Below are 27,839 nucleotides of genomic sequence, written 5' to 3'. Positions count from 1 at the left end.
GTCGCTTCATAATTCAATAACTATGCTGTAATTTCTAATCCTTTTCCCTTTTTTTATATACAGGCACTATGCAGACTATGTCTGGAAAAGGGGAAATCTTTTCACCCGCTGAAATATTGAATAAGTCATGTGTGAAAGTCGGGTATATTACACAAGGTGCCGTGATCGGAAATATCTCTATTATTTCAAATAAACTGGATTCTGATGGTAAAGTTACACGTTCTGTTGAATGGAGCGAAACATTTTTCAATGAAAAAGATGGAATCTATGAAGGACAATTTCAGTATAACGGAGGAAATACTTTCTTGAAGATCGAAACAAATATCGAGTCTGGAAGCTTATCATTTGATTACATCACAGTTTCTAAAGGAGACTGTTCTGCATTGAGTTAGTACTTAATTTAATTTAATTTTATTTTATCGTACTTGTATATGATATTTTGTGGAGGCGCAATGGCCCACTGGCCCACTGGTTAGGGCAGCGGACTCGCGGTCATAGGATCGCGGTTTCGATTCCCAGACCGGGCGTTGTGAGTGTTTATTGAGTGAAAACACCTAAAGCTCCACGAGGCTCCGGCAGGGGATGGTGGTGATCCCTGCTGTACTCTTTCACCACAACTTTCTCTCACTCTTACTTCCCGTTTCTGTTGTACCTGTATTTCAAAGGGCCGGCCTTGTCACTCTCTGTGTCACGCTGAATATTTCCGAGAACTACGTTAAGGGTACACGTGTCTGTGGAGTGCTCAGCTACTTACACGTTAATTCCACGAGCAGGCTGTTCCGTTGATTCGGATCAACCGGAACCCTCGTCGTTGTAACCGACGGAGTGCTTCCACCATATGATATTTTACTTCAAATAGCTTTCGACTATTGCCACAGGTAAGATACATTTTAGCATAGGTCTGGTCATTGAGAATTCACGTGAAGTTAACAACCACAATTTCAAAGCTCATACCAATCCCATTGAAACTACTCAAATAAAACTATGTCTCCTACACCTTTCTACTAAATGTTTAGATGCAATCGTACAATGCGAAATGATGAATCCACAAAGCTATTGTTAACATTTTCAAAAATACAAGCCAACAAAATATTTTTGTTGGCTTTTTAATTCTAGTAGGTTTTAGATAGTTCATCAGAAAAGATACTGTACGAAGATTAAGAGTTTCGAATGAAGGTATCTATTTCACACATGCTCTTATTACTGGTTGCGCATGGGTTTTTGAGACATACAAAGACTATCTCCTCTTTCAACATATCAGTGATTCTACTACACATGAGCATCCACAGTTTATAACGCGTAAACCGTGTTGACTTTCTACTTACTACCTATTCCTTTCCTGAACATAGTGCAACACCATTTATCTGATGGCTGAAAGGTTCTGCCTTTCATTTAGCATTTGGTTAAATTTACCATGAGGTCGTGCGAATCTAGCTTCAGTTTCCATGCCTAAAATTTTCTCTAGCCACCACAAAATTAGAGAACATGAAGATTAAACAAAAGATTTCTCTTGATCAACAGAACCTAATTATATTGTCTTTCCCACTTCCTAAATACCTTTACTTCTGTCTCACTACAAAAACAACCTTGACAGTCCTTCGAACTGACACAAATCTGATACGAATTCTGTCTAGGTTACTCCCGTTTTTATCTCTTCCAGTAACTTTTATAATCTGGTCCATCAATTAAAATTCTTTTGTTGTGGATTCTCTCTTGTGAATCCCATTTATTTTTATAGTATTCAATGGTGATTGAGTATACGAAGGTAGGTAATCCGTTTTCCCTACGCGGTTGTGACCGTACTGCTGGCAACTTCAGTGGCTTGTCTCTTCTGTTGTTCTATTTGTAGTAGGTAATTTCTCTCATACATTCTTCTTATCGAGCAGCTACTCCTAATAACATTTGCATATCTCTTTCATTTCGGTCAGAGGAAAGGCAGGTATGCCATTATCATTTTTTCCTTTTCTACTATAGGCACAAGGCCTGAAATTTTGCGGAGGAGACAAGTCGATTACATCGACCCTTGTGCATCACTGGTACTTAATTTATCGACCCCGAAATGATGAAAGGCAATGTTAACCTCGGCGGAATTTGAACTCAGAACGTAAAGTCGGATGAAATGCCGTTAAGCATTTTGCACGGCACGCTAATGATTCTGCCAGCTCGCCGCCTTAATGCCGTTATCATTCTGCACACACGTGTTTAAAATTTGATTCAATTTTCTTCGTATAAAACCTTTTTGTGCATAAAATTCGCTGTCATTCATGTTTCATAAATTCTGTTTGTCTTGTTAAATAAATATTTTTAATATTCTTTCTCTTGTAAATTTTATAAATCATTACCAAATGAATTTTAACATTATTTTTAATGCAAATATAACAGAAAATTCAAATACGTTTATTTTAAATACTGAGGTATATATGATTTTCTTAACTTTTATAATGTATTTTATATCATTTGAACATTTAGAAACAAGTTATCTAAAAGCTTCATTCACCAATTAAAAGTATTGTTGATATTGTAAATATTCTTAATATTCACTCTACACTCTCACAACGGACTCATGTTTCAGGAAGTTATTATTAGGTAAAATATTTAGAAGTTTAATCAAAATCAGTCATAATTTCTATTACTTACAGATTGTCCAGGAAATACCTTTATGTGTACCGACAAGACCAAATGTATTCAACAAAAAGACAGATGTAACAATCATTGGAATTGTAAAGACGGCAGCGATGAAAATGCATGTTGTAAGTAAACACGTAACATTATTGAATGCTGTCAACTAAGAATAGATGACTATTAGTTTATAGAAAAAAAACCCTTAATACGCCTTTATAGGCAGTGGATCAGATACAATATTTTACAATACTTATTCTAAGGAATTCAAATTCCTCACACAAGTCAACTTTGTTTCTCATCCTTCATTGAACGATAAGTAAACTACGAATTATGGCCATAGGCTGATGGGAACGTTAAAGTCCCGTATGAGATGTTTTGCGACATTTGTTTCGGGTCAAAGCATTTTGAGATCATACACAAACCTGTCCTTAATGGATGGAAAACTTATTTCGTTGCTCAGTTCAACACCACCAGTTGATCTTGGTAGCTTTTAGCAGAGACTACACCGTTGAAAGTATTTATGGTAGGTTTCTGGTTTGAGGATACATCACTCTCTAAATTGTCTCGGAGATCGGGTAAAGGTTCATGCCCCCTCCCACACTAAGTTATCTAAGATATCTTTGTTATGTATATATGTTTGATTACATAAGTATGTTTATATGCAAAGTTTGTACACACGCACACGCATGCACACACACGTACACAAATACACACACACACAGAAACATAAACAGACACATACACACACACATATATACACACACGTATTTTGTAGTTATGACTGGTTTGGGAATTCCAGGTTTTTAATGAATGTAGAATCATCTATTGTAACTCTGGTCTACTCTGACTCGGAATAATCACAACCATCGTGGGATTGTTCTTGGGCCCATCGCAGATGTAACCCTTCGGCGCTTTAGCTGCTCATCTAAGAGAAATAATTCCATATAAATAGTGCATCCTGATGACTACTGGCCTCGTGGCACTTGTTGCGTCAGACCAATACAAGTTTGAAAGAGGAGAGAGGGGAACTGGTTTTGCACAAACCATATCCACTATAATATTAAACTGTCGCAGGGTAATTTATTGAGTTATTAAAAAGGCTGTAGGAGTGAACCCCTATAGAATATCTGGAGAGAGAGACACTAAATCAGATATGTAATCAATATGTGGTACGCTTAAGGCGCCATGGATGCTGTGAAAAAATTGATAGTGTTTTCCTCCACAAGTGCAGAGGTACTAAGTACACACGGGACACGGCACTTGCTTCTGTAAACAGCCCAGGTACAGCAGAGGAGGAAAGTTACTTTCTCTGTAATATCGTCGATCAACAACGATAAAGTTTGATATTTCTCTTCTCTGTAGAGAAATATGAATGAATTTCATTGGGTTTTTAGTGTATAACTATGATGAGAATAAAACAGACGAACGAAAGCAATTAGTAAAAAGATGTTAATGAACTTACAAGAGCGTCAATGGTATCATTGTGGGAAGTCCAATCAAAAATTATTATTCATATTTTTATTATGAAAAATTGGATAAGACAGTCAGGTAAATGGATCGAAAAACTGTGTTACCGATTGAAGGAATGCTGTAGGATGTAGTAGAACGTTTTTCAAAGAATAAAGAAGACATATAAGAAGGAAATTACTAAACATCGATTTCCAACTGTTAGAAACGTTCCATAGTCTGTGAATATGTCACCATATAAACCAGTATTGAAAGACCTTGGACATCAATAAAAATATGCAAGAAAGAAACTAATGATTTCAAACGTTAATAAAACCCTAAATGTTATCAATATTAAAGAGCTCTGCAAGAAAGAAGATGATTTTTGGCCATCAAAAATATGGTCTGGAGAAAGCAAATCCTGCTCATTTTCCAGTTCAAGAGAAATATATGTGGCGCACCACAAGTCAATGGAGATTCAAACAACACTAAGAAAATGGTCATTTATTTAGGATATATCTATGTGTAAATAAATGAATAAAGACAGATATATATATTCAATCTTCGGCGTCTTTTACCGGGTCCGAGTGAGAAACAAATAGGTGATGAGAAGAACTGCTATAGGAAGTTTGTAAGACATGGTGCATCGATTACCGCAGGGGAAACATGATGGAACGGACGCTGGAAGAGGTGGAGGAGACTGAGAGGGGGACCAAGGAAAACGTAGTTGCAGTACATTCGGGAACGACATGATAACGCTAGGATTTAGTTCTAGTGGAGCTTAGAGGAAGGTGAGCAATTGCGATGTTTGGTGAAAGTTCGTTGCCCGTTGTGCTGATAGTACTGGGAGATTTAAGAGCTAAGAGAAATATATGTCCATATACAGATATATAAAGTCATACATGTATAAATATATTCATATATGTACTATGTAGGCATGTATGCATATATGTATATAATAAATAATTATCTGCATATATTATGTTAGTATAGGTATGAAAATATCCGATAATTCCGACAAGACTGTAAGTCCATGTGTTAAATCCTGGATGTTGTTGTCTTTATAAGCTTCAAAAGATATAATCTGCAGAAGTAATTTAATTTCGAAAAATTATTTCAAAGTAAACTTGACATTATAGGTCTGGTTGAGAGGGTCTCTCAAGACAAATGCTGCAGTAATACGGCGTTCTAACGATGCTTCCGTGTAAAGTAGGATATAAAGATTGCTATTTGGTACTACTACTGATTCTATCGCTAATGTTTAATTTCAAAGTAATTTATCTAAAAGAAAAGTATCCATATTTTATTTATGCAATTCATATTGCATTTTGTGTATATTAATACAAACCAGAATGATTTCTGTAACAGCATAAACTGTTTCATCTCCATAAAATGCTATTGTCGGGTTCTTTCACTAAATCACTTTTGTGTAAAGGTATCTTGCCCGGAATTGTTAGGTAAACCCTTAAAAGGATTGTAGCGAAATGCAATGGTAAAGAAATTTTACGTTTACATATAATCTCGAATGATGCCAATAGGATCTGAATGGTTTTGCCATAAAGTATGTTTGTTTATTATGAATAGTTTATTGATTATGGAGAACCCCAATATAAAACTCATGAAATGATCAACATTTCGTCACGTACATATTTTAAACACTAATACACCATAGTTAGTTCTCTCAAAGTGGTCATAAAACTATTAATAACTTATGCAAAGCCATTAACCACAGTTTTTGAAAAACGTCTGTATTGTATATTCAGGATTTTATATAAAATGTATTATATTATTGTTAATAATTTACGTTTATTATTTGATCTTCTACTAATTTTCTCTTAATTTGAATTTCAGTAAATACCTTCAATTGTACTTTTGAGGATAAAAATATGTGCGGTTTTAAAAGTTCCCCGGAGTATTGTTTGGAACTTGATTTCGGAGTAAGATCTAAGAATCCGAGTCGCGATCACTCAAAAGGAACAGTTTATGGTGAATCATTTTCCAATATTTCAATATTGTAGTGAATTAATATCTATTATAGCCTGAAAGCATGTGTCGGATACGTGTACGAGACACTATTTCTTCATAATTATATGTTTCCCTTTTCCAACAGTTAATTCTTACCGTTAACTCACTTTTTCACAGATCAATATCTTCGTTCAGTATTCATACTAAAATTTACAAGCACTTTCTCAAACAATTCAATGTTTAAATATCTAATAAAAATAATTAATCCCCTCTAATCCCAGAATAACATATACAATTAATATTGTCTATATTTCATTACTACATATAATAGATTTAATACTTTCTTCTATATTGCAAGGACAATTGTTCTTATAAACAAACATATCAAAATTTATAAACTTTTGTTGCTCATTCTGTTTGCTTTCTGATGATGTTTACTTACAATAAAATATTTTGCTTTTAGGCCAATATATAAGACTCAACTGCAATAATGAAAGCCGAATAATATTACCTAAAATAACCATGGGAACTACGTTCTGTTTGGACTTTTATTATATATTCTCCGGATATGGTAATCTGTCAGTCTATAACAATAATACTTTGCTAATGAAACTTCCAAAATTTGATGCTGAAATCTGGATGAATGTCAATCTTACACTATCTAAGGGAGTTCACAATATTTCCCTTGTATACTCAGGTGGAAACCTAACTACACTGGCTTTCGATAGTGTGGTAACAAAACAAGGCAAATGTCCAGCAAAAGGTAAGCTATGTGAAGTTTTATTTTGTTGCTTTTGATATTTTATTTCTGTAAACGATCAGTTATGGATAAACATGAGAAAATGACAAGTACATACTCAGGTTGTAAAAATCTGGTTCCAACACTATTCATTTAAAGTTTCTTTCCTTGATCAAAAGCTCCGTTGCTTAAAGCTTAACAACTGTTAGAAGTGGGCATAAATACAGGAAATATAGCATAGACAAATCTAAAGGCCTCTTACTCTGTCGACAGTGTGAGTAATGCTTATTCTGTTCCTATCTAAAGTTACTTGACATGCTTGAAGCTTATTGAGAAAATCTTAAAACTATTTACTTCACCTTTTAAATTTCCATTTAAAGAATGGTTTAATCAGTGTGATCAGTAACCATATTCGGGAGTTTTATTTTAAATATGTGCATTGCAATCCTACGGGAGTTTTACTTTGGAGAATTTAATTCTAACGCGAGTTAATGTTCAACTACCTGAAATTAATGATATTTATATAAGTAGGAGGTAAGTTAATCATCAAAGGTTTTATATTACAAATAATATGATCTAATGTGATCATTATGCATATTGAAGTTAAACTTATTAACTTCACTAATAAAGATCCTTCCAATAAGTTAAGATGATCGCAATGTTTGGTCAATATAGACGAAAGAGGTTAACGTGGAATGTGGACTTTAAAACCAACTGTTGAAAGCAATAAAAATTCGACAATCTTTCTCCAAATATTTATTCCCTTTTACTAAAAAAGAAACAATTTTCATTCGTGCAGGATGTAACTAATGGAATCAAATTACATTGATATTTATTTCTTTCATGAAAACAGAAATCATTTTTGCTTATAAGTGAACTTAAAATACAGAGGTAAAGAACAAAATGCAGTGAGGCATGCTTGATATGCTAATTTTCCAAGCGTCAAGTTCTAAATACAACCAGTGCTTACTTCCTCTCTCATGTGGGAAATAAATCATCTGTGTTGTTGCATCCAAATGGACTGGCAAATATTTCCAACAGATAGTATATTGCTTAATTACACAATATGACTGCGGGGAAAATTAACTGAAAAAATTAGTTAGTACATAGCCCTTAATCCTCCATTCGTCCCTCTTTCTCATAGAAGGTATCCTAATGATATTTTATTATACAAATCAGTGTTCTTTGGCCAAATATTTATTCAGGAGCAATAGTTCTAGAAGGCATTTCCCATAGACATATCCTTGATTATTCTCCTGAATATTGTAATTGTAGTATCGCTTAGGTTGCTCCACAGACAATTTAGTTTTTACGAAGAGAGGCGCATGCACAGCTGGGTGGTCAAAACGCTCACTTTGCAGCCACGTGATTTTGGCTTTACTCCAACGGCACGACACCTGGACAAGTGTCTTCGACCAATACCTTGTGAGTGAATTTCGTAGACGAAAAGTTTGTGGAAGCTTGCCGGTTGTGTGTGTGTATGCGTGTGTGTGTGCGTATGTTTGTGTTTGTGTGCGTGTGCATTCCCCTCCGACCGTTGCACAGCCGGTGTTGGTTTTTGTACTTGCCCGTAACCTAGCGGATTGGCAAAAGAATAAATACCACGCTTAAAGAATAAGTACTGGGGTTGATTTATTCGACTAAACCCTTCCAGGCAGCGTCCCAGCATTTTCCATTGTCGAAGACAACATTGGTTTTACTCCAAAGGAATAAACGGTGTAAAATGCAATATTCTCATCAGAAAAGAAAGAGAGCCTATCTCAACAACAAGACATTATAACAATTTCGATGACTGCATAAATGATAAACAGAACGTTATTAAGTATTTAAAAAAAAACCGTTAGTAGATTCGACATCAAAGGCAGAAACTAGAAAGAGAAGGGGTAAAGAAATAATAAGTAGAGAACAAATAAAGAGGGATACAAAGGCTTGGAAGTAGATTTCTCTATTGAAGTAAAGTGCAAGTTAAACTAACTGTTAAAACTATAAAGACTGGCAAAATCACTTATATGAGATAAAGGTATGTTTAATAACGTTCTGTTTATCATTCATGTAGTCATCGAAATTGTTATAATGTTTTGTTGTTGAGATAGGCTCTCTTTCTTTCCTGATGAGAAGATTGCATTTTACACCGTTTATTCCTTTGGAATAAAACCAATGTTGTCTTCGAAACATATGTCGAAAGTAACAGAATTTGAATAGCCTCTGCGTTCAACTCCATTTATTTACTTATATATATATATATAGTATTAATATTAGGGAATATAAAATTCCAAGGCTACAGGGAAAAACCCAATTTACTAAATTACGATATATTATATACATATACATATATAAATATATGTATGTATGTATGTATGTATGTATGTATGTATGTATGTATGTATGTATGTATATATATATATATATATATATATTTATATATATAATTTAGAGACAGAACATCTATCAAGCAATTCAACTAATTGTGAAAGATATTTTCTATAATTAATTATAAATAATATACAACTAATATATTATAAATAGAATTCTAATATATATATATAAAAAATGTATATATATAAGGCCCAAACTATCCAGGCGATACCGCGGAAGCTCTCAAGTAAATTCCATGTTAAAGCTAAATGCATCAATTAGTACCAAGTGTCAATGATCGCTAAGTATAGAAATAAGGATAGAAATAAGATAAATAGCACGAGCTCAAGCAAGTTAATCTGGTCTCTCATAGGAAAGAATTCTAACTTCAGAATAGAATGGGATAAAATTAGTAGAGCTACTCCATATTGAATAGGGAGGAAGAGATGTGATTTATGCATAGAATAAATATTACCAGATTCTTACATTTAAGCATAAAATTACTTAACAGTAAACTATAACAGGTCTTGAGATATTTACACTTACACGGGAAAACCTTTAAACATTTTCATGCAGATTTCACAAAAGTTTATATCCTATACAAAATAGGTGTGCAGAATAATGTAGGTGTATGTCGGGACATTATCTGGCCCAACTCTCGACTTAATATCTTGATTATCACTAGATTAAAATCATAGCGACACATAAATGTATGAAAACATATAAGTAACCCTTAAATTCAGCTATAAAGTGTGCAACTATAGAATATATTGACGGATCCCTATCGATGTAAAGCCTAGTAAAAGCCATGTTGGAAAATAATCCTAGATACGATTAATTCATAAATTAACCGCCCCACGCTTCCTGCTCTGTATTGGTGCTAAGTAAAGGTCACCCTAGATATAAATTTTATAGCCATATCAGATTCCAACACATTCCTCCTCACTTCACTTGGTATCTTAAACTAGCCGCATATATATAAATTAACTGAGTTCGCTTCGAGCCATACTTGCTAAAGGGCTCTGAATAAAGTTGCCCAGAAGATTATGCTAGGTGGCTGGGAAACGAAATTTGCTCAGGGGGTGAAAACCGAGGTCCAAACATCCTTACAAATAAGGTCTTATTGCTTTTGTTATTTACATTTGTTCTTTGAGCAGAAATCTAACTTTGAGTTACTTTTTACAGGTCATTTTCATTGACGGTTTTCTAAAAGTAGGGATGCACATTTTAATTTTGCCCCTCACAAGTATTCTATGGGTGCTCTTGCACCTCCTGCACCCCGTGTTCCCGGGTCAATGCATGTGCAACATCATATATATACTCTGTACAACAGAAACATGTGTCGGTCATTGTAACCAAATAATTATGCTCGACGACCAACTGTAAATTTTGAAAAAGGAAAACATTTTCTTCATGTGCCAGTTTCGGTATTCTTTATAATTGTTTGAAATATACATATATATGCACACACACACACACACACACACACACACATACACACACACACACACACACACATACACACACACACACACACATACATACATACATGCGTGAGGTATTTCAGGACATAACTTTTTGGGGTCATTACTACATTTTTTGCTAACTCGGTATAATCATTACATATTTCAGTAATTGACCAGTTAATGATATTGAAACTGTAAGTCACGACTGGTATGGCTAAAGCATTGATCGCTTCGATCCTGTTTCTCGCATTCAGCTCTGTCTTTATCATCATCATCATCATTATTATTATTATTATTAAATACAATATATGTATGTATGTATATTTCTCTCTCTGTCTCGCTCTTCTTCTCTCTGTCTCACCTCTCTCTCTCTATATATATATAGAGAGAGAGATAAATAGATAGTTATAGATATACATATACATATGTATGTATATATACATGTGTGTATATATATATATATATATATATATACATACATATATATATATATATATATATATATATATATACACGTAAATATATACATATACATACAAATGTACATATGTAACCACATATGAATAGTCTGTCTTCCTTTTCTCTTGGCCTTTCCTCTGTCACCTGTGGTCGTTTTTTCTTGTGTTCGTGTCTTTGGGATTTACTATATATATATATATACACTAGCATTAAAGAATATATTCTTACATGCATAAACATATTTACATATGTATCTATAGACATACAGATCATACAGATCAACAAACTAATTGATTGTTTGAATGTTAACTCCGAATAATATTATTTATATTGTTTTTCATTTTTCATTTAAAAGGCTGTCCAGAAAATTGGTATCCTTGTAACGACAACAATACATGTTACCCTTACACTCAAAAATGTGATGGAATAATCAATTGTCCTAATGGAGAAGATGAAAAAGGCTGTGCCAGTAAGTTTGGTTTATATTTACATTTCTGCAGATATATTTCATTATAATAAGCATTTATTCCATAATTTCTGTTGTGGTAGTGGTTACACTTTAATAAGGAAAAATAAAGTATGATAAACGATTCATAAAATGCTATCTTCATTATTGTTATGATGATCATGATCTTCATCATTTTGATCACTACCAACACCGCCATTACTACCATCACCATCATTACCACCATCACCACCATTATTACCATTACCACCTAGGTGTACAGAAATATATTTGAAAACACTTCTACAATGCAGCTTATTCGATCTAACGACTCCGTTTTGGAGTGAACAGTTTGGGTCTCATATAGATAGAGATTTATCTGGAACAGTCGGTCTGCAGGTCATATCTATTGATTTGGCTGATTACCTGCATACGCAAACGTGGGGTCAGTCAAAACTAACGCAGGAGATAACTGATAACATCAAACTGTTTGTCATGATTGTCAGTATCATTTAGTATCTGTTGTTTTATGCTAGTATGGATTGAAAATGTTTACTGTAGCACTAAAAATTTCCTTTCTGAATATTGGTTTCAAATTCCGCCGTGGTCGACTTTGCCTTCCATCTTTTCGGTGTCGATAAATTAAGTACCAGTTGCGTACTGGAGGGAGATCTAATCGACTACGCCCTCCACCAAAATTTCGGGCCCTGTGCCTATAGTAGAAAAGAATATTGGTTTGGCACAATGCCAGCCATTTCAGGGTGGGGATAAGTCAATTCAAATGATACCTGTTTCATCGAGCCCGAAAGAATGAAAAACAAAATCGACGTTGGCGGGGTTTGAACTTAGAACGTAAAGACGAAATGTTGCCAAGCATTTTTCCCGGCATGCCAACGATTCTTCCAGTTCGCCACATTTCCTTTTCCTAATATTAACGCACTCATCATATATTAGCTGTCACTATATAGTGTTAGTTTAGTCTATATGTATAAAAAAAAATCACATTATTTAACATTGCCACAGTAACCAACCTGTATACACAAGCTGACACTTTTAATCCCTACTTCTTAGTTTCATCCATTCTATCCTTCACACAGATTAACATTGCATCCTTCAAAGTTCTTCCGTATCGGTGACCTTACTTCAACGCTATGTTATTGCATTCCGCGCATGAGCGAGAAGTACTTTGTTCCTATATGGAATTATATGACAATTCACTTTCTTTCTTTCTTTCTTTCTTTCTTTCTTTAATATATTAATCTGTATTCTCTCTTATAAATATAGGTAACAAAACAAAATATAAATTGACTGGTGGTCGAGATTTGTGGTCCGGAAAATTGAAAATGCTTAGTGGATCGGAATACTTGCCAGTATGTGCCTACAGCATCAGTAGCTTTACATTGGACACGGTCTGCTCCCAGCTTGGTTTGAAGTAAATAATTTATTCATTTCTTACCAGTATTTTATATTCATTTATTACAAGTATCTATATATTGATTTATTACAAGACGTTTTATAATTAAACTGTTAAAAATAATAGCTGTCTAAAGTAACCTTTTCATTTTCTTTATATTACCACTCCTCTGCAGCGCATATAGAATGGGAAATGCAGGATCCAGCTATAAAACTGCGACGGACTGCTACTGAGCCAGTTATAGTTTTGAGTGTCGTCTTCTGTAGCATGTCCATTGTGCATCACCCTCTTTATCTGCTGCTTCAGGCTTTGAGAACTTTTGTGTTTATTATCCGCTTTTTCTACTGTTGGAATTTTTACGGGCTGGTCGCGCTTAGTCTGGGTACTTGTCCTTGATCTTCTAAACCAGGAGTTTAGAAATCCTGGTGATATCGCCTTCAAAGACATTGGTCCACACAAGCCTCTTCACCACAAGGAGCAATAATCAAGGGGACCATGAAAACAAGTGTGTGGGTCATTTCCTGGAAAGTTGGCGTCCACCTTAAACAAATCCATGCTATTGGAACTTTCTTCTACTCCATTTGCCTTTTACCCAAAAACAACTCTTGCAAAGCCCAAGGGTGATAGGGAATGGATGACGGGAGCATTTTTTGGAGGAACTTGAAGTTTCAGGTCCTGAAACTGTCGGCTGGGGGTGTATATTTGATGGTCACCTTCCTAAGATCCAGTGAATACTTAGAACTCTTGTCCTGTATTCGTGTCTGGGCTGGCCTTTTAGGAAAATCGCTGCCCACCTCAATCGAGAAAGGTACTAGAAAGAGCAAACTAAACGAAGTCGCTACAACTGCCCGGCTGGGAAACCACACCTGACAGGTCAACATGTTTCGACCATCATGTGGTCGAAACAACACGAAGCTTGAGACTAAACAATATGATCTTTGGAGCATGGAATGTTAGAATTCTTCTCAGCATTGACAGCACCGAGTGACCAGAAAGATGCACAGCTCTAGTCTGAAAAGGACTGACCGGGATCAATGTGGACATAACACCCTTGAGTAAAACACGGCTTTCAGGAGAAGGAAGAATAGAAGAAACTGGTTCTGACTATATATTCTTATGAGAAGGTAAGGATGAATTGGAGGGAAGAGTCGAAGGAGTCGGTTTTGCTATTAAAACTTGCACCATGCAAGACCATCACTTAACAACAACGAACGACAAATGACTCTTCGGTTAATACTTCCTAATGAGAGCTACATCACTCTCATTGCTGCTAATGTTCCAACTATTGATGCTGATGAAGGAGTAAAGAATCAATTTTAGAAATAACTAGCTAATATCCTTGTCAGTACACCACTAACGGACAAATTCTAGTTACTAGGGGATTTCGCTGCAAAGGTAGGAAAGGATCATCACCTATAGCAAAATGCCGTCGGTAAAGAAGGCGTCGAGTATTGCAAATCTAATGGACATCTGCTACTAGGAATGTAATTTATTCACCACGAATACTCATTTTCAACTTCCAGCTTGCTTTAAACTCAGTTGGATGTATCCTCGGTCTAAACACTGGCATTAAATAGACTTTAAAATCTTAATTCCGACGACTGCTAGATAGATCATCGCCTTGTTACTACGCGCATGAGAATCACCATTCATAAAGACCAACAATGCAACATCAACCATCCTCTCGTAGAAGATATGCATCTCAAAACTCCAGAACCGTGCCACTGTAACCACTTTTGAAACCAAAATAAAGCAAGAATTTATTTCTAATTAAGTAAACGACGAGTTATCGATGAAGAACGAAGAACCATTCGCAAAACTGTAACGGGAATAACAAACACTATCATCCGCTTCAGCAAGACTAAAAGTCAGGACTGGTTTGATGAAAACAATTATGAAATCAACAACCTGAATGAAACAAAAAGAATGCTCAATTGACTGAAGAGTCAAACTAAAAAAGAAAAGCATTTCCTGAAGTTAAATAAGTGTGTCAAACAAAACTAAGAGAAATGCAGAACATTTGGTGGCAAGAAAAAGCAGTTGAACTTCAGAGCAGGTGCACGTGATCTCAGCAATTTCTATGCCGGAAAAGTCTTTGGACCAATACGAACATCAACTGGATCCTTTCTAGCAGGTGACAATACAAACAAGCTGACTAATTCACAAGACATACTCTTACGCTATAGGGAATATTTCTCCACCCTTCTAAGTAGAAACTCGAGCACTGAGTTCCAAACCATTCTCCTCGGCTGTAAATGAGCAAGAGGCCTATTTTTCATGAATTCAAGCAAGCTATGAAGCAAGTGAGATGAAGGAAGTTTCTAGGCCCAGATAACATCCCTTTCGAGCTAACCAAACATGGAGGCTTTCCCTTGCAAACCTGCATCTTCACCCTCATGCTAGAGATATGAGAATCCTAACAAGTTCCTAAAGAATGAAAAAATGATGAAAAAGCTTGCGGGAACTACAAAGGAATATTATTGGGCAGGTCTTTGCTAAGATTCTTCCAAAGCGGCTACAGACCGTCGCAGAAAAGATCATACCAAAATTTCAATGTGAATTTTGTTCCTACCGTGGCATAGTTGACATGATTTTCTGCGCAAGGCAGCTCCAAGAGAAAAGCAGAGAACAACATAAGCCAATTCCCTTGATTTCTAGGATTTAGAAGAGGGGCTCTGATAGCGTCCCAAGAGCTGCTATGTTTTGGATATTCTCGTCACTTTGTCTCTCTGGTTCAACAATGCGTGACAATATTCCTGGAGGGTATGCCACCAAGCCATGCTGTCAGAAGAAATTCTAATCATGTGCTGACTAGAACAAGGATTAGATTTGGCAACTATGCTATTCTCCTTGAATCTGACTGCAATGCTTCACGAAGTTCCTCCAGGCAATCCAAGACTATATCGATACGACGGGTGTTTTCCAGTCTTTAGTAGACTTCGATTTACACATTTAACCCACATGCAACACATCTCAGAACTTCAATATGCTGATGGCAGTGCTGTCCTCTGTCATCCAGAAGAACTCCAACAGTCATACATGCACATAATCAATATCTATAAATCTGAAATGCGAAAAGTTTTTTTGTCTGGTTTTGGCATTGGAACGGGTTAAAGGGCACTAGATCCCGTCGGATTGGCTCCAAAATTTACAGGGATATGTAAAATGAGGTGAGGATGTTAGTGGGCTAGGTTAGAAATCCCTATCTTAAAAGGTGTTGTTACTAGGGCAAAAAAAGCACACTTTGACAAGTCTTCTCTCTCATTCTCTTATCTGCTTGTCTTCCCCCGTCTCCCTCTCCTTCCTCCCTTCCTTTCACGTTCTCTCTATAACGTCGTTTGATAGCGTCTACTATCTTTCCCCCGCCGCCTTCACTCTTTCTCCCACATCCTCTCTCCCTACGTCTGTCTGCATTCATAGAGAGAAATATTATCGCCACCACCACCACACAATCATGAGAACAAATATTATGAATCAGATATTTATTGGGTTAATTTATATGTGTGTGTGTGTGTTCTATATATAAATATGTATATATAATGTATATATGTGTATTTATATATATATATATAATTTGTATACATTTATATATATAATGCGTACACACACACATATATATATATATAATGCGTATATATGTATATATATATATATATAATTTGTATACATTTATATATATAATGCGTACGTACACACACATATATATATAATGCAGATATATGTGTACACACATATATATATATATATATATATATATATATATATATATATATATATATATATATATATATATATATATAATGTGTGCATTATGTGGTCGGTTGAGCTGAAAATATGCACACCTATGTTAAGAGTGCTGGCGAGTTTGCATGGCAACTATTTTTTTCCTCAAATGAAAGGCGTGACCTGTAGGACAGAATTCCTCATCTTATAAAACGTGACCCGAGTAGACTCGAATGAAATCGGGTTATATTAACCAAAATGTGAAAAGGGGTCTAAATGGGTCTGGAAGGGGATTAAAATTTACAGGAGTGGGTGTTTAGGAATTCTCTGTTACATCAAGCTAAAAAAATTTGCGCTAGCCTTTAAATCTTCAATGTGTCACCGTCCATGATGAAGAAGTTTTGAATGCTTGCCATGGTGAGTCTACTGTCGTGAGAAAGAACTACTTCAAAACTTGGTGTTCAGGAATTTTCTTTTACATCAAGTTCAAAATTTTACGCCAGCTGTTAAACTTTCACTACGTTGCTGTCCGTTGTTAAGAAATGCCAGCCATGGTGACTCTACTATCCTCAGATTCTATCCCTTCAAACTTTGGTTTCTAATATTTCTTTATTTTTATTCAGCTCGCAAGTTCGTCTGCCCCTTTTAAATGTTAGTGTTTTGCTGTCTGCCTTGAAGCAGACCTTTCCGTTGTCACTGCCTGATATTTATGATTGATCTTTCAAAATATTTCCTTTCTCAACTTACTCAAGATCTTTTGTTGTTTATAAATGGGAGAGAGAGAGATAGAGAAATATAGAGAGTACGAGAAAGCGAGGGAGAGTGCGAGAGAAAGGAAGAGTAAGAGAGTGGGAAAGTGAGAGAGAAACGAGAGAGAAACAAAGAGGGAGAATGTGGTGATAAAAAACAGAAAGGAAGCAACAGAAAGTAACAACCACACTCTTACCCGCGTGTAGAGCGGGTCACCTTAAGCTAGTCTTCCTTATAAGATTATTTTATTAGTTCGCATTCAGGTTAAACGACTACTTTAATGCGGAGCCAGAATGTTTCAGGTACCTGCACTAAATGGTCCTTTGTTTCGAACACTTCCTGAACAATGGTTACCCCCATTGAGATGATGTTTATTAGTCTCTCTTTCACCAACACTCCAAATATAATAGTCCATGAGATTCAATTCTGATGTGTTACATTATTCTAAATATTGTTTAACGTCCATTCTTGGGAAACGTGAGCTTTGTGAGAAGGTGCTGAGTTTTGTTGAAGCACGTGTGGCCTTCCATAGCGTACTTCGTGTATCCAGGGCTAAACAACTGTTTCCACCAATACAACGTATTCTGAGGCTCTATGGAAAGATATGAGCTGTCATGACATTACCTTTGTTACTCAGACGACAATTGCTAAAACAATCGCAGGCGCTGGATACTTAGTGTGCAACACTATGGGGATGTCAGAAGGATCTGCACTTAACCAGCCGTCATTTCTCGTATCAAACTTTTGATCCTAGTCGAAGTCTTCAGTATTAGGGATGAAACAATGTATGCCATGTTCGAAGCGAGTTTTTAACCTTGTTAAGTAACTACTACTTGACAAGGTTCAAACTGTATTCTTGTATCTTTGCAGGCATGAATAGGTCTTTCCTCAGCATTTATGACTTGTAGAGAAAGTTCTCTCGTACCACAATTCCGACTTTCTGTGGCGAAATCAATTTTCTGGGATCACCATCGACAAAGTCTTGAACCTGTAGGACGAATTGTGATGTTCATATACTGTCAGAATGTTTAGGATTTTTTTTACTCTTTCATACAGTTGAAATATTCCCATCAGCGGCTTCTAATTCCAATCGAACTTGGTGTACAAAACATCCTCCACATATAAGACAGTCGTCAATTGCTAAGTCGCTGTGTTCCGTATATTTGGCAATGATACTTGCTTGTTTTTTCATCTCTTGTGTGAGAATTTTATCTGTCAAAGAGTATTAGAAAATATAGAAACATTTTACTTTTCTTGAGAGTAATATACTGATAGCTAATTGTCCTCAAATACACCTCGCATTCCGTATAGATACACATAGAGACACATACGTATACATTGCGGAAACACTCATGCTGATAGCAATGATATGCGTCGATTCTATGAGGCAATGCAAAATACTTGCAAGTCATAGAGAAACAAGATATAGTTATAAAAGTCTCTTATCAACTAAAACCTATACTATATAGAAAGGAAACAAAGGAAATGAAAATAATGTATTAATCTTTTGACCCCGTGTTCATGAATTCGGACTTTGTGACATCAAAAACACCAAATTCTGCCCCACATTATGTTACAAAGCATAAAAATAAGTTTCATTTCTATTTCTTGGATGTTGAATATCCATCACTAAAATATCACTCCAATTGCCACCCCGGAATCCTGATGAAAAGTTGGTCTAATGAACAGACTCAATGCATACATAAGTAATGCACATCTTACATCATTGTTGAGTAATTAGCTGTAAGAAATACATAAGTTAGTAAAAACAATTGATCCTGCAAGTAGCCTAACCCACATTAGTGTTAGTGAGCATGATAAATGTTTGTAATACGTTATCAATAATTTCAATATCACATGCCAAACAAAATATGAAATAGCAAATGAATAATGACATGTAATTACCACAATTTTGTTTTCTAATTTAAAGCGGCACTTCATATTTGAAAAGGAAAACCGAATACATTACAGGAAAATACGTCCAGTGCTATAGTTATAGATATTATGGTTGTTACACTACGTCTTGTAGAAGTTGCCATTGCAATGTGCCTTATGTGTTCTGTTCTAACACAAGTAAGTACAGTATTTCTCTTTGCTGGTATCATATGACAATATGAATGCAATTGTTTGAATCTATAATGCAGTTTACATTCAATATTTTGTTTTAAGCTACTAATACTTCAATATAAGCTACTTCAGTACTGGCCGCAGTTGTAGGTTCTGAGAGAAATATGCTGATCTAGAGATGAAAGCGTCAAATCACGATGGGTGATTCACTCGTCATACATTTTCGATATGCTGTAGATTGTTTGTAACGGTCAGGTTAGACTCCTGTTGAGAAGTAGAGACTGAAATAATGATTGTTGAGTAAAGGTTTGAAGTGAATTCAGGTACTTCTGCTATTACCATCAATATATGCAAGATGATGGATCCGAAAGTACGGTAGGTGATAGACTGATGATTTTAGAGGAGCTGTGTCAAGCCTTTTCACTGTGAATTGGCTGCAAATCAGGAAAGCGAATATAGAACTTCCTCTTTGGGATTACTAATCGCGGATCCATCGTTGTTAAGTGGATGTTAAGACGATTCTGTAAACCTAGAGATAACTCTTTGGCAAGAGACCAGAAGAATCGCTTGAGAGTTGTGTGATGCAATGTGACAGCTTTAGTTGTTCGCACTGTAGTCTTGCAAGTCTTGCATTAATGGGTAAATGTCACTGAATTTTGGAAGCTGAGGGAGCCTCTTCATGTATTGTTTATACTGTTTTTTCGGTTAGTTTTGGGATTTTTTTCCAGCTCAAATATTCTATACCTGATATCGTTCTTTAAATCCTATCCTCTCATCCATGTCCTTGGAATCATATTCACTATTGCAATACTTTGTCATCTGCTCCAAGCTGAAGACATATTCCTATCTTAGTTAGAGATGATGTAAATATATCAACAGTTCAGATGAAGAAAACCTATCTAAGCTCTACATATATAATCGTTAAGTTGCCAGTCATGTTAACTATCATTAATGTCAGCTTGCAAGAAAATAAGATTACAAGATTACAATAAGGTTTAAACACGTCAACTATTTATTTATTTAAAGAATATTTTATGACAATTTATTTATATATTCTGCTTTCTATTTCCACATCTTCAGCATGTCCACATGGTAAAGTGAGTTGTTTTTCAAGTCGCAACCAAACCAATTATACAAATACGTGTATTTTCAAAGACAGTGTATGTGATGGATACCCTGACTGTGATGATCATAGCGACGAAGAAGATTGTGGTAAGCAAAGAAACTTCCAGTTTTTTTTAAAGTAATATTAGATGAAGTATTACATTTTCACTATCTTATATTTCCATAAAATCTGATATCTAGTTTTTCTTTATTAATTTACGAAAATTATTACATTTTAAAATAAAATATAAACAATAATATTTTACTTCATATGTATCAATGCAAGCAACCACCTCCAATTCTACCTAAAGACTAATCTTATTGTTTGTTTCTAGAAAGATATTTAGAATTAAAAACGGTTTTAAAAATAACATGAGGCAGTTTATAATATTTGCAAAGAATAGAAGAAATAGGGAACTGAACTATTTCGTGGAAAACACTAAGTTGAGGGAAATTAAAATATCTGGATTGACAATAAAAATGAAGTAAACATAATGTCTTATATAACAACAAGGCATTAGAAATAGAAAAAATTCAACTGGAAAATGAAACAAGTGATTATAGTTTAAATGGGAAACAGCATAAATTCTTCATCGATTAATTCATTATTAATTAAATCGCCAACAGGTCCATTCGTCGCCTGTATTCAAATCAGAATCTCACAAGGTCGTTTATTAGAAGGGGTTGCATAGTGCATCCAAGAAATTGACTTTATTAGATTTATCGAAATTTATCGCTGGCATGATGAAATTAAAATATACTAGCAGTATACCCTGCTTTGCCCGGGATTAAGTTAGGATTATTAAGCTAATGAAATTCTTTATTTCAAACCAAACTAAGTAACATCGACCTCAGATTTGGGCGAATCTGTTGAAATTGGTAAATTTTTGGCTGAAAATGAAAATGCAGACAACTTGATTGAGTAATTCTATAAAGAATCAGTTTATCGATTTTTTTCCACTCATCAATGTTTTTTTTTGGTTTTTGGAGATCTTAAAGCATTCAAAGATCTCATAAGTCCTAAGTAATGCTGGCATCAAGTTGGAACAAAATGCATCAAAATCGGTAAAAGTTATGGTTGAAAATGGGGTGTAGCCAATTTTATTGGCAAATCCTATAAGGAATCGGTTTATCGATTTTCTATCCTGATTAAATGGAAAAGCCCATAAGGAATCAGTTTATTGATTTTTCACCCCAAATAGGACTTAACCGAACACAATATTGCTGATTCTATATTTATACTTTAAAGTTGGTTTCCACACCCAACCCAGTTCTGCAGAATCTGTGTCGCGACAGGAGCGCATAGGTTGAGAGTTTGGTCGGCAGAGGTGATCAGGTTGCACATGCCAGCCCTTTGAAAACACCACCTCCATCATCTAACCCCCCTTTGCCCATGGGTTGGGAACCCTTCCAGCAAGGAAAATAGAATGCCCAAAAGGGCCCCCGATTCTCTGTGTCAGAAGCGGTTATATTCAGATCACAACTAAGTCTTAAGTATATATATATATATATATATATATATATATATATAATATATATATATATTATATATCTGGGCAACACACACTCACACGCACACACACATACGCACACCTACGTACGTACATCTATTGCATACATGCTTTTTGTACGCATACATGTTCGTGTGTGTGTGTGTGTGTGTGTGTGTTGCCCGTATATAAAAAAAACACTTTTTTCTTCGATGGAAAAACTACAAAAGTCTTACTCGTCGCTACAAGGAGACTTAACTCCTGCTTGTAAACAATGGTGAACAATGGTGATTTCTCTGACTTGAAAATTGTTAAAAGTTTCGGTTGAAAATTAATTTTTACTGCTATTCGCTGGTGCCCAGGGATAAATAAGTTGACGAAAATACAGCTAGGGTCATTACGAATATCCTCCTAAAATTGGAGCGACATGCGTGCTAATTTGTGGACGTACATAAATTACATTCACGTACACACACACACACACACACACACACACACACACACACACACACACACACACACACACACACCACACACACACACACACACACACACACACACACACACACACACACATCCTGCCTTTTGTATATACAGATTTCACAGTCACACACGTCTTGCGTTTCTTTTGAGTTTCAGTGTATTGTGTCCTGGGGCTCTGACGAACGAATCTTGTGCGAGGAATTGATCGACTCCGAACTATCCTAACCCTGTTTCCCAAGAAGCATTTAGTGATCCAGCTACTTCACTTACCTCTCCAAGCTGTTCAGATTGTTGTGGTATTTGAAAGAAAGGAAACACAACTTTGAAGTAGAGTTTGAATCCATTTTCTCATATTGCTACTGAGGAAACTTCATTTCTCGTGAAGTAAATCAGCTGAATTGCAAACTACTAAATAAAATGTACAATAGTTTCAAATGCAAATTGAAGTAGTATTGAGGTTAACAAAACGACGACGATAATTACGATCATCAAAATATGGCAGCAAATTTTGTATAAAGTTAATTATACCATCTTTACTATTTTACTAAGACACTTAGTACACCTAATGTGGTAGCAAGGAGAAAGACTCAAAACATTTGTTCTTCCTGTTAGAAACAGGAAAATCTCTTCAAAGTTTTCTTTGCCATCTTAGTAATAGGAAACATTGAATATTTAACCTTAGATATGTCTAAGAACAAATGTTATGGTAAGAGATTGAAGATCTTTGATCGTAAACCTGCTGAATCAAGACGGAGCTGAGACTAAACAACAACAACGACAACAACAGCAGCAGCAACAAAAACAACAGCAATAACAATAAACTGTAAGAGATTACCGTACAAGATTTCACGTGAGCAATAAGAATAATCTGTTTTATTTGATTTTCTATGTTCAGAAAGCTGTATAGACGACCAGTGGCAATGCAGAAATAAGAAGTGCATCAAGAAAGATCTTCGTTGCAACGCTAAAAATGACTGTAGTGACAGCTCAGATGAATCCCATTGCTGTAAGTAGAAACAAATTGTACATTTTTTTATTTTCATATACCAGGCATTAACAGGGAGATTACATTTAGGACGGATCGTAGTAGGGACTTCCGATTTCCTCGGTCCCAGAATAACACTACTCTGTCATATTTTACCAGAGGAAAGAACTACATGAGATCGAGATGGTAATACAGATGTTACTACTATGACTATATTTTATGAAGTTTTAATCGCCGTATGACGACTAGTCCTGTATGTTTTAGTCCTGCATGAGGTTTTAGTCCTGCATGAAGTTTTAGTCACCGCATGGTTAGGATGTTTCACTCACAATCGCAAGAGCATGACTTCGAGTCTGGAATCGAGCAATGCGTTGTGTTCTTGAATAAAACACTTCGTTTCACGTTGATCCGGTTCTCTCAGCGCTATAACCGAATAGACTTGCAACAGACTGGTGTCCCGTTCAGAGCGCTCGGTGCATTCTTAGATTACATCATGGAAAAAAACTCGCTATCGTCAGGTAAATTTTAAAAGTATAAACAAGTAAGGTAGAAATAGAAGATGACCAGAAGGTGACCAGTTTACCGACAACCATGTTGAAACAATTAAAATGTTGAGAAGATTCAATGGAACATAGCTATTGTTATATTTTAGGATAGTAATTTATTTTCTGTTTTGCTAAGCAAATACACGCACTATATATCCGTTCTCCACTTCATATTTATATTATTATTTGTATTTTATGTTCTATGCCTGAAATATTTCGTCACATATCCTGTGACTTCTTCATCTACACTCCAATCCCATGTGCCTCCACCTGTTCTCTTTAATCCATTACGACAATGCATAAACCCTGTCCACCAGCCACAGCTATAAACTAATTAAGATTGCAAACTGAAAAATAGTTCAATACCTGTTTCAACGCACGATTTCATATCAACAATCTTGCAAAACAAATGCATAAACTTAAAAGAGAAATGTTTACTCAAGTCATAGAAATGAAAAGCAAATTAAAGTGTTAGAGCCGTATAGACTGTTGACATTCTTGCTACCCTAGGACACACACATACTCTGAGACATATACATAATATTATAATGTTCCTTTTAAATATATATTATAAGCACTCTAAATACGTCTGCATAGCATTCATCCACTGTATCTTAATGCATATATGAGGGCATCAGTATATCTTCACATATGCATATATAATGGTATATGGGCACGCGCCAACGTGCACACACACAAACACACACACAAACGCACATACACAAACACGCACATCACAAACACACACACCACAAACACACACATACACAAGCACACAAATACACACACAAACGCACACACACACACGCGCGCAAACGCACAAACAAACACAAAAAGCACGCAAAAACGAACACACAAACTAACAAAACACAAACACAAACAACCCCTCAAACGCACACAAACACCAACAAACACACATTCAGACAAGCACACACAAACACAGAAATACAACACATATGAATGCCTATATCTACAGATATATAGACATCCTCAGCCCGTTGATATATGCACAGAGCACACAACAGACACACGTGTGCCTTTGTATCTGTGTTTGTCATCCGACACACTAGACAACCAGTGCTGATGAGTTTACATTCCAGTAGCCTAGCGGTTCGGCATATAGACCAATAGAATTAATAGCAGACTTTTTTTTAAGAAAAAGAAGCATTGGTATCGACTGAAAATTGTTCAAGGCGGTGTCCTAGCATGGCCGCAGGTTGCAGTCTATTGATTGAAACAAATAAGCGATTATATATATATATATATAGGGAGATGTACTCGCATAGCAAGTAATTTGATCTGAGATCGTATGCTGAAACGAAAACAATTGCAGCGTGGAAGGTGTTTATAAGCCATTTAAGAAACACACAAAAGCCGTTCGATTCACTTCAACATTTAAGTTTAATTTGTCAAAATATTTTCGTCGCTAAAATCCGCGACCTGTTCACTGGAAAAAATCCGTACTGCATCTTGGAGATGCAGCACGGATTTTTGTCCGTGTATATATCAGTGTGTGTGTGTGTGTGTGTGCGTGTGTATGTGTGTGTGTATGTGTTTGTTCTCCCGCCATCACCTGACAACTGATAGTGGTTTTAGCCCTAAATATACATACATACACACACACACACACACACAAACACACACACACACACACACACACACACACACACACACACACACACATATATATAACTCAACTTGTGTGTCTGTGTGTGTATCTGTGCGTGTGTCTGTGTGTTTAACTTCCCGGCACATTTCCTCTTAGCCAACAAATCGTAGAACCACCAAAAATGGGTCACTTAAAGTTTAGGCGAATGAAAATTGAACTGTGCTATTTCTGTTCTGAAATTCATCTCGCAAGTGCAAAAGTCGATAATGTGTTTGTTTAGGCCTTATCCCACGCATTGAATAGCGAACTTTACTCAGTCAGCTGTTTGATGTGAACTGTGTTCACCACACGTGCAATCATGCGTAAATTGCATGAAAAATAAAAGATCAAGATATAAAAACGAATCGTCGTAAACATTGTAGAAATTCGGCAAAGAAATGAATTTTCGGGATGTAGCCTCGAGGGTTTTTTCGTATTAATCGTTTGGACTTCGTGAACACATACCAATTATCTATATATATAAAGCTGAAGTTGTCTGTGTATGGCAGGTTTGGTAGCCTTCAACTAACACTATCTCCTCCGAGACCCTGCGGCGAAAGTTGACCAAAATTGAGAGTATGATAGACGAAGGCTTGCTCTTCCTTCCGTAGAAGAAAATTTCAAATCGGACCATGTTAACACCAAAAATTATTTACACCAAAAAGGTGCTTTTTTTCTATGAAAATCCCTATTTTTTTACGATTTTTTGACTGTCGCTATTTTTCGTGTATTTCAACCATAAAAATGTTCACTTAAAGGGAATAACAAGCTACATATTGCAAAATTTTTACTTTTCAAAAATTCTAAAGCAATGCCGGGTGATACTGCTAGTATATATATATATATATATATATATATATATAATATATATATATATATATATATATATATATATATATATATATATGTGTGTGTGTGTGTGTGTGTGTGTGTGTGATATAAGAATGATATAAGGTTATTTTGTTGAATGATGCAGCCTTACAAATAGATCAAAATTCAGTTTGAATGTGTTAAATATAACTCCTATTTTGTTTTCCAGTTAAATACAAGGAAAATAACAAGACCGTGCAAATGTTTTACGAAGGTTCATACAAACCTATTTGTGAAAGCAATTTGAAAACCACAGATGTTGCAAATAAATTGTGTTCCTATGTTGGAAGACGGTAAGAAGACTGAACGCACACTTTATTCTATCTCACTAATTAAAAGAAAACGGTAGATTGCTTTAAAAATATATTAAGAGTACCGGCCGATCCTTTTAAAATGATAAATCCAAGACTTGGCGTTGTAGTTTAGAGCCATTCAGTCACACTTCATGTTAATTTTGCAGATGAACTTCATCTTGTTTGCTGTATATATATATATACACACACACACACACACCACACACACACACACACACACATATATATATATATATATATATATATATATATATATATATATAGGGTTGGTGCATAATTACTGCGGCTTTTTTTCAACAAATTTTATTGAGCATAAACAATACCAACATGTAACAAAAACATCTTTACAGGATTATTGCGGAGCATATCCACCACCATCTACTTCAATTACTGCTTCCCATTTGTTTGGCAGACGGTCATTTAAAGATGTTTTTGTTAAATATTCTTATTGTTTTTGTTGAAAAAGCCGCATAATTATGCACCAGCCCAATATATATATAGGGAGAATTCACCAAAAAACCCCAACAAAAGACGAAGACAGGTGGTGTAGACAACAAACAGGTGTATTAGCTTAACGCTCGGGAAAAGAAAAGTCTTTAGCCTACGCTTTTCCACAGAAAGGAACATGGGGTATATAATACCACTTGCTCTAAATCAGAGCCATTGCTCCAAAAATCACCATGAAAATTACGATAATGATACACATGATCAATACAATGAACATATTAGAAATAGGCTGAACTTTGCTTTGAATCAATCAGCAGGTGATGTATATTTCAATACCAATTTATTTCACGATTTGCATGACAAACATACTCTGAGATCTTCAGTTGAAAATAACATTTTAATATCCATTTCTAAAATATTCACTACGTTAGCTGATGTGCGTTCCTTACTTTAAACGTTCCGCTCCGTTTAAAAGAAACTACCGTAAAGAAGAAAAATTTGA

At 35.5% G+C, this 27,839-nt stretch overlaps 1 protein-coding gene across 1 annotated transcript; it reads left to right on the top strand.

Moving 5' to 3' along the window:
* Positions 1 to 34: 34 nt before the first annotated feature.
* Positions 35 to 12,955, top strand: LOC118762627 (MAM and LDL-receptor class A domain-containing protein 1-like). The gene is made up of 6 exons (XM_036501467.1): positions 35 to 387; positions 2,640 to 2,750; positions 5,920 to 6,054; positions 6,497 to 6,796; positions 11,408 to 11,521; positions 12,782 to 12,955. The coding sequence occupies exons 1-6, from the start codon at positions 69 to 71 to the stop codon at positions 12,931 to 12,933; spliced, it is 1,131 nt and encodes a 376-aa protein (XP_036357360.1). The 5' UTR covers positions 35 to 68; the 3' UTR covers positions 12,934 to 12,955.
* The last annotated feature ends 14,884 nt before the right edge of the window (positions 12,956 to 27,839 follow it).

This window comes from Octopus sinensis, linkage group LG3 (assembly GCF_006345805.1).
Source record: "Octopus sinensis linkage group LG3, ASM634580v1, whole genome shotgun sequence".
Taxonomy (NCBI): domain Eukaryota; kingdom Metazoa; phylum Mollusca; class Cephalopoda; order Octopoda; family Octopodidae; genus Octopus; species Octopus sinensis.
The sequence above is the reverse complement of the archived record's forward strand: the minus strand, read 5'-3'. Positions and strand labels throughout refer to the sequence as shown.

What these genes read in the sequence shown, in the direction of transcription:
- LOC118762627 (XM_036501467.1), top strand. Translation starts at nt 69, where the DNA reads ATGCAGACTATGTCTGGAAAAGGGGAAATCTTTTCACCCGCTGAAATA. An exon ending in AGGAGACTGTTCTGCATTGA is followed by an intron (nt 388 to 2,639) that starts GTTAGTACTTAA and finishes TATTACTTACAG; the next exon opens with ATTGTCCAGGAAATACCTTT. An exon ending in AGATGAAAAAGGCTGTGCCA is followed by an intron (nt 11,522 to 12,781) that starts GTAAGTTTGGTT and finishes TTATAAATATAG; the next exon opens with GTAACAAAACAAAATATAAA.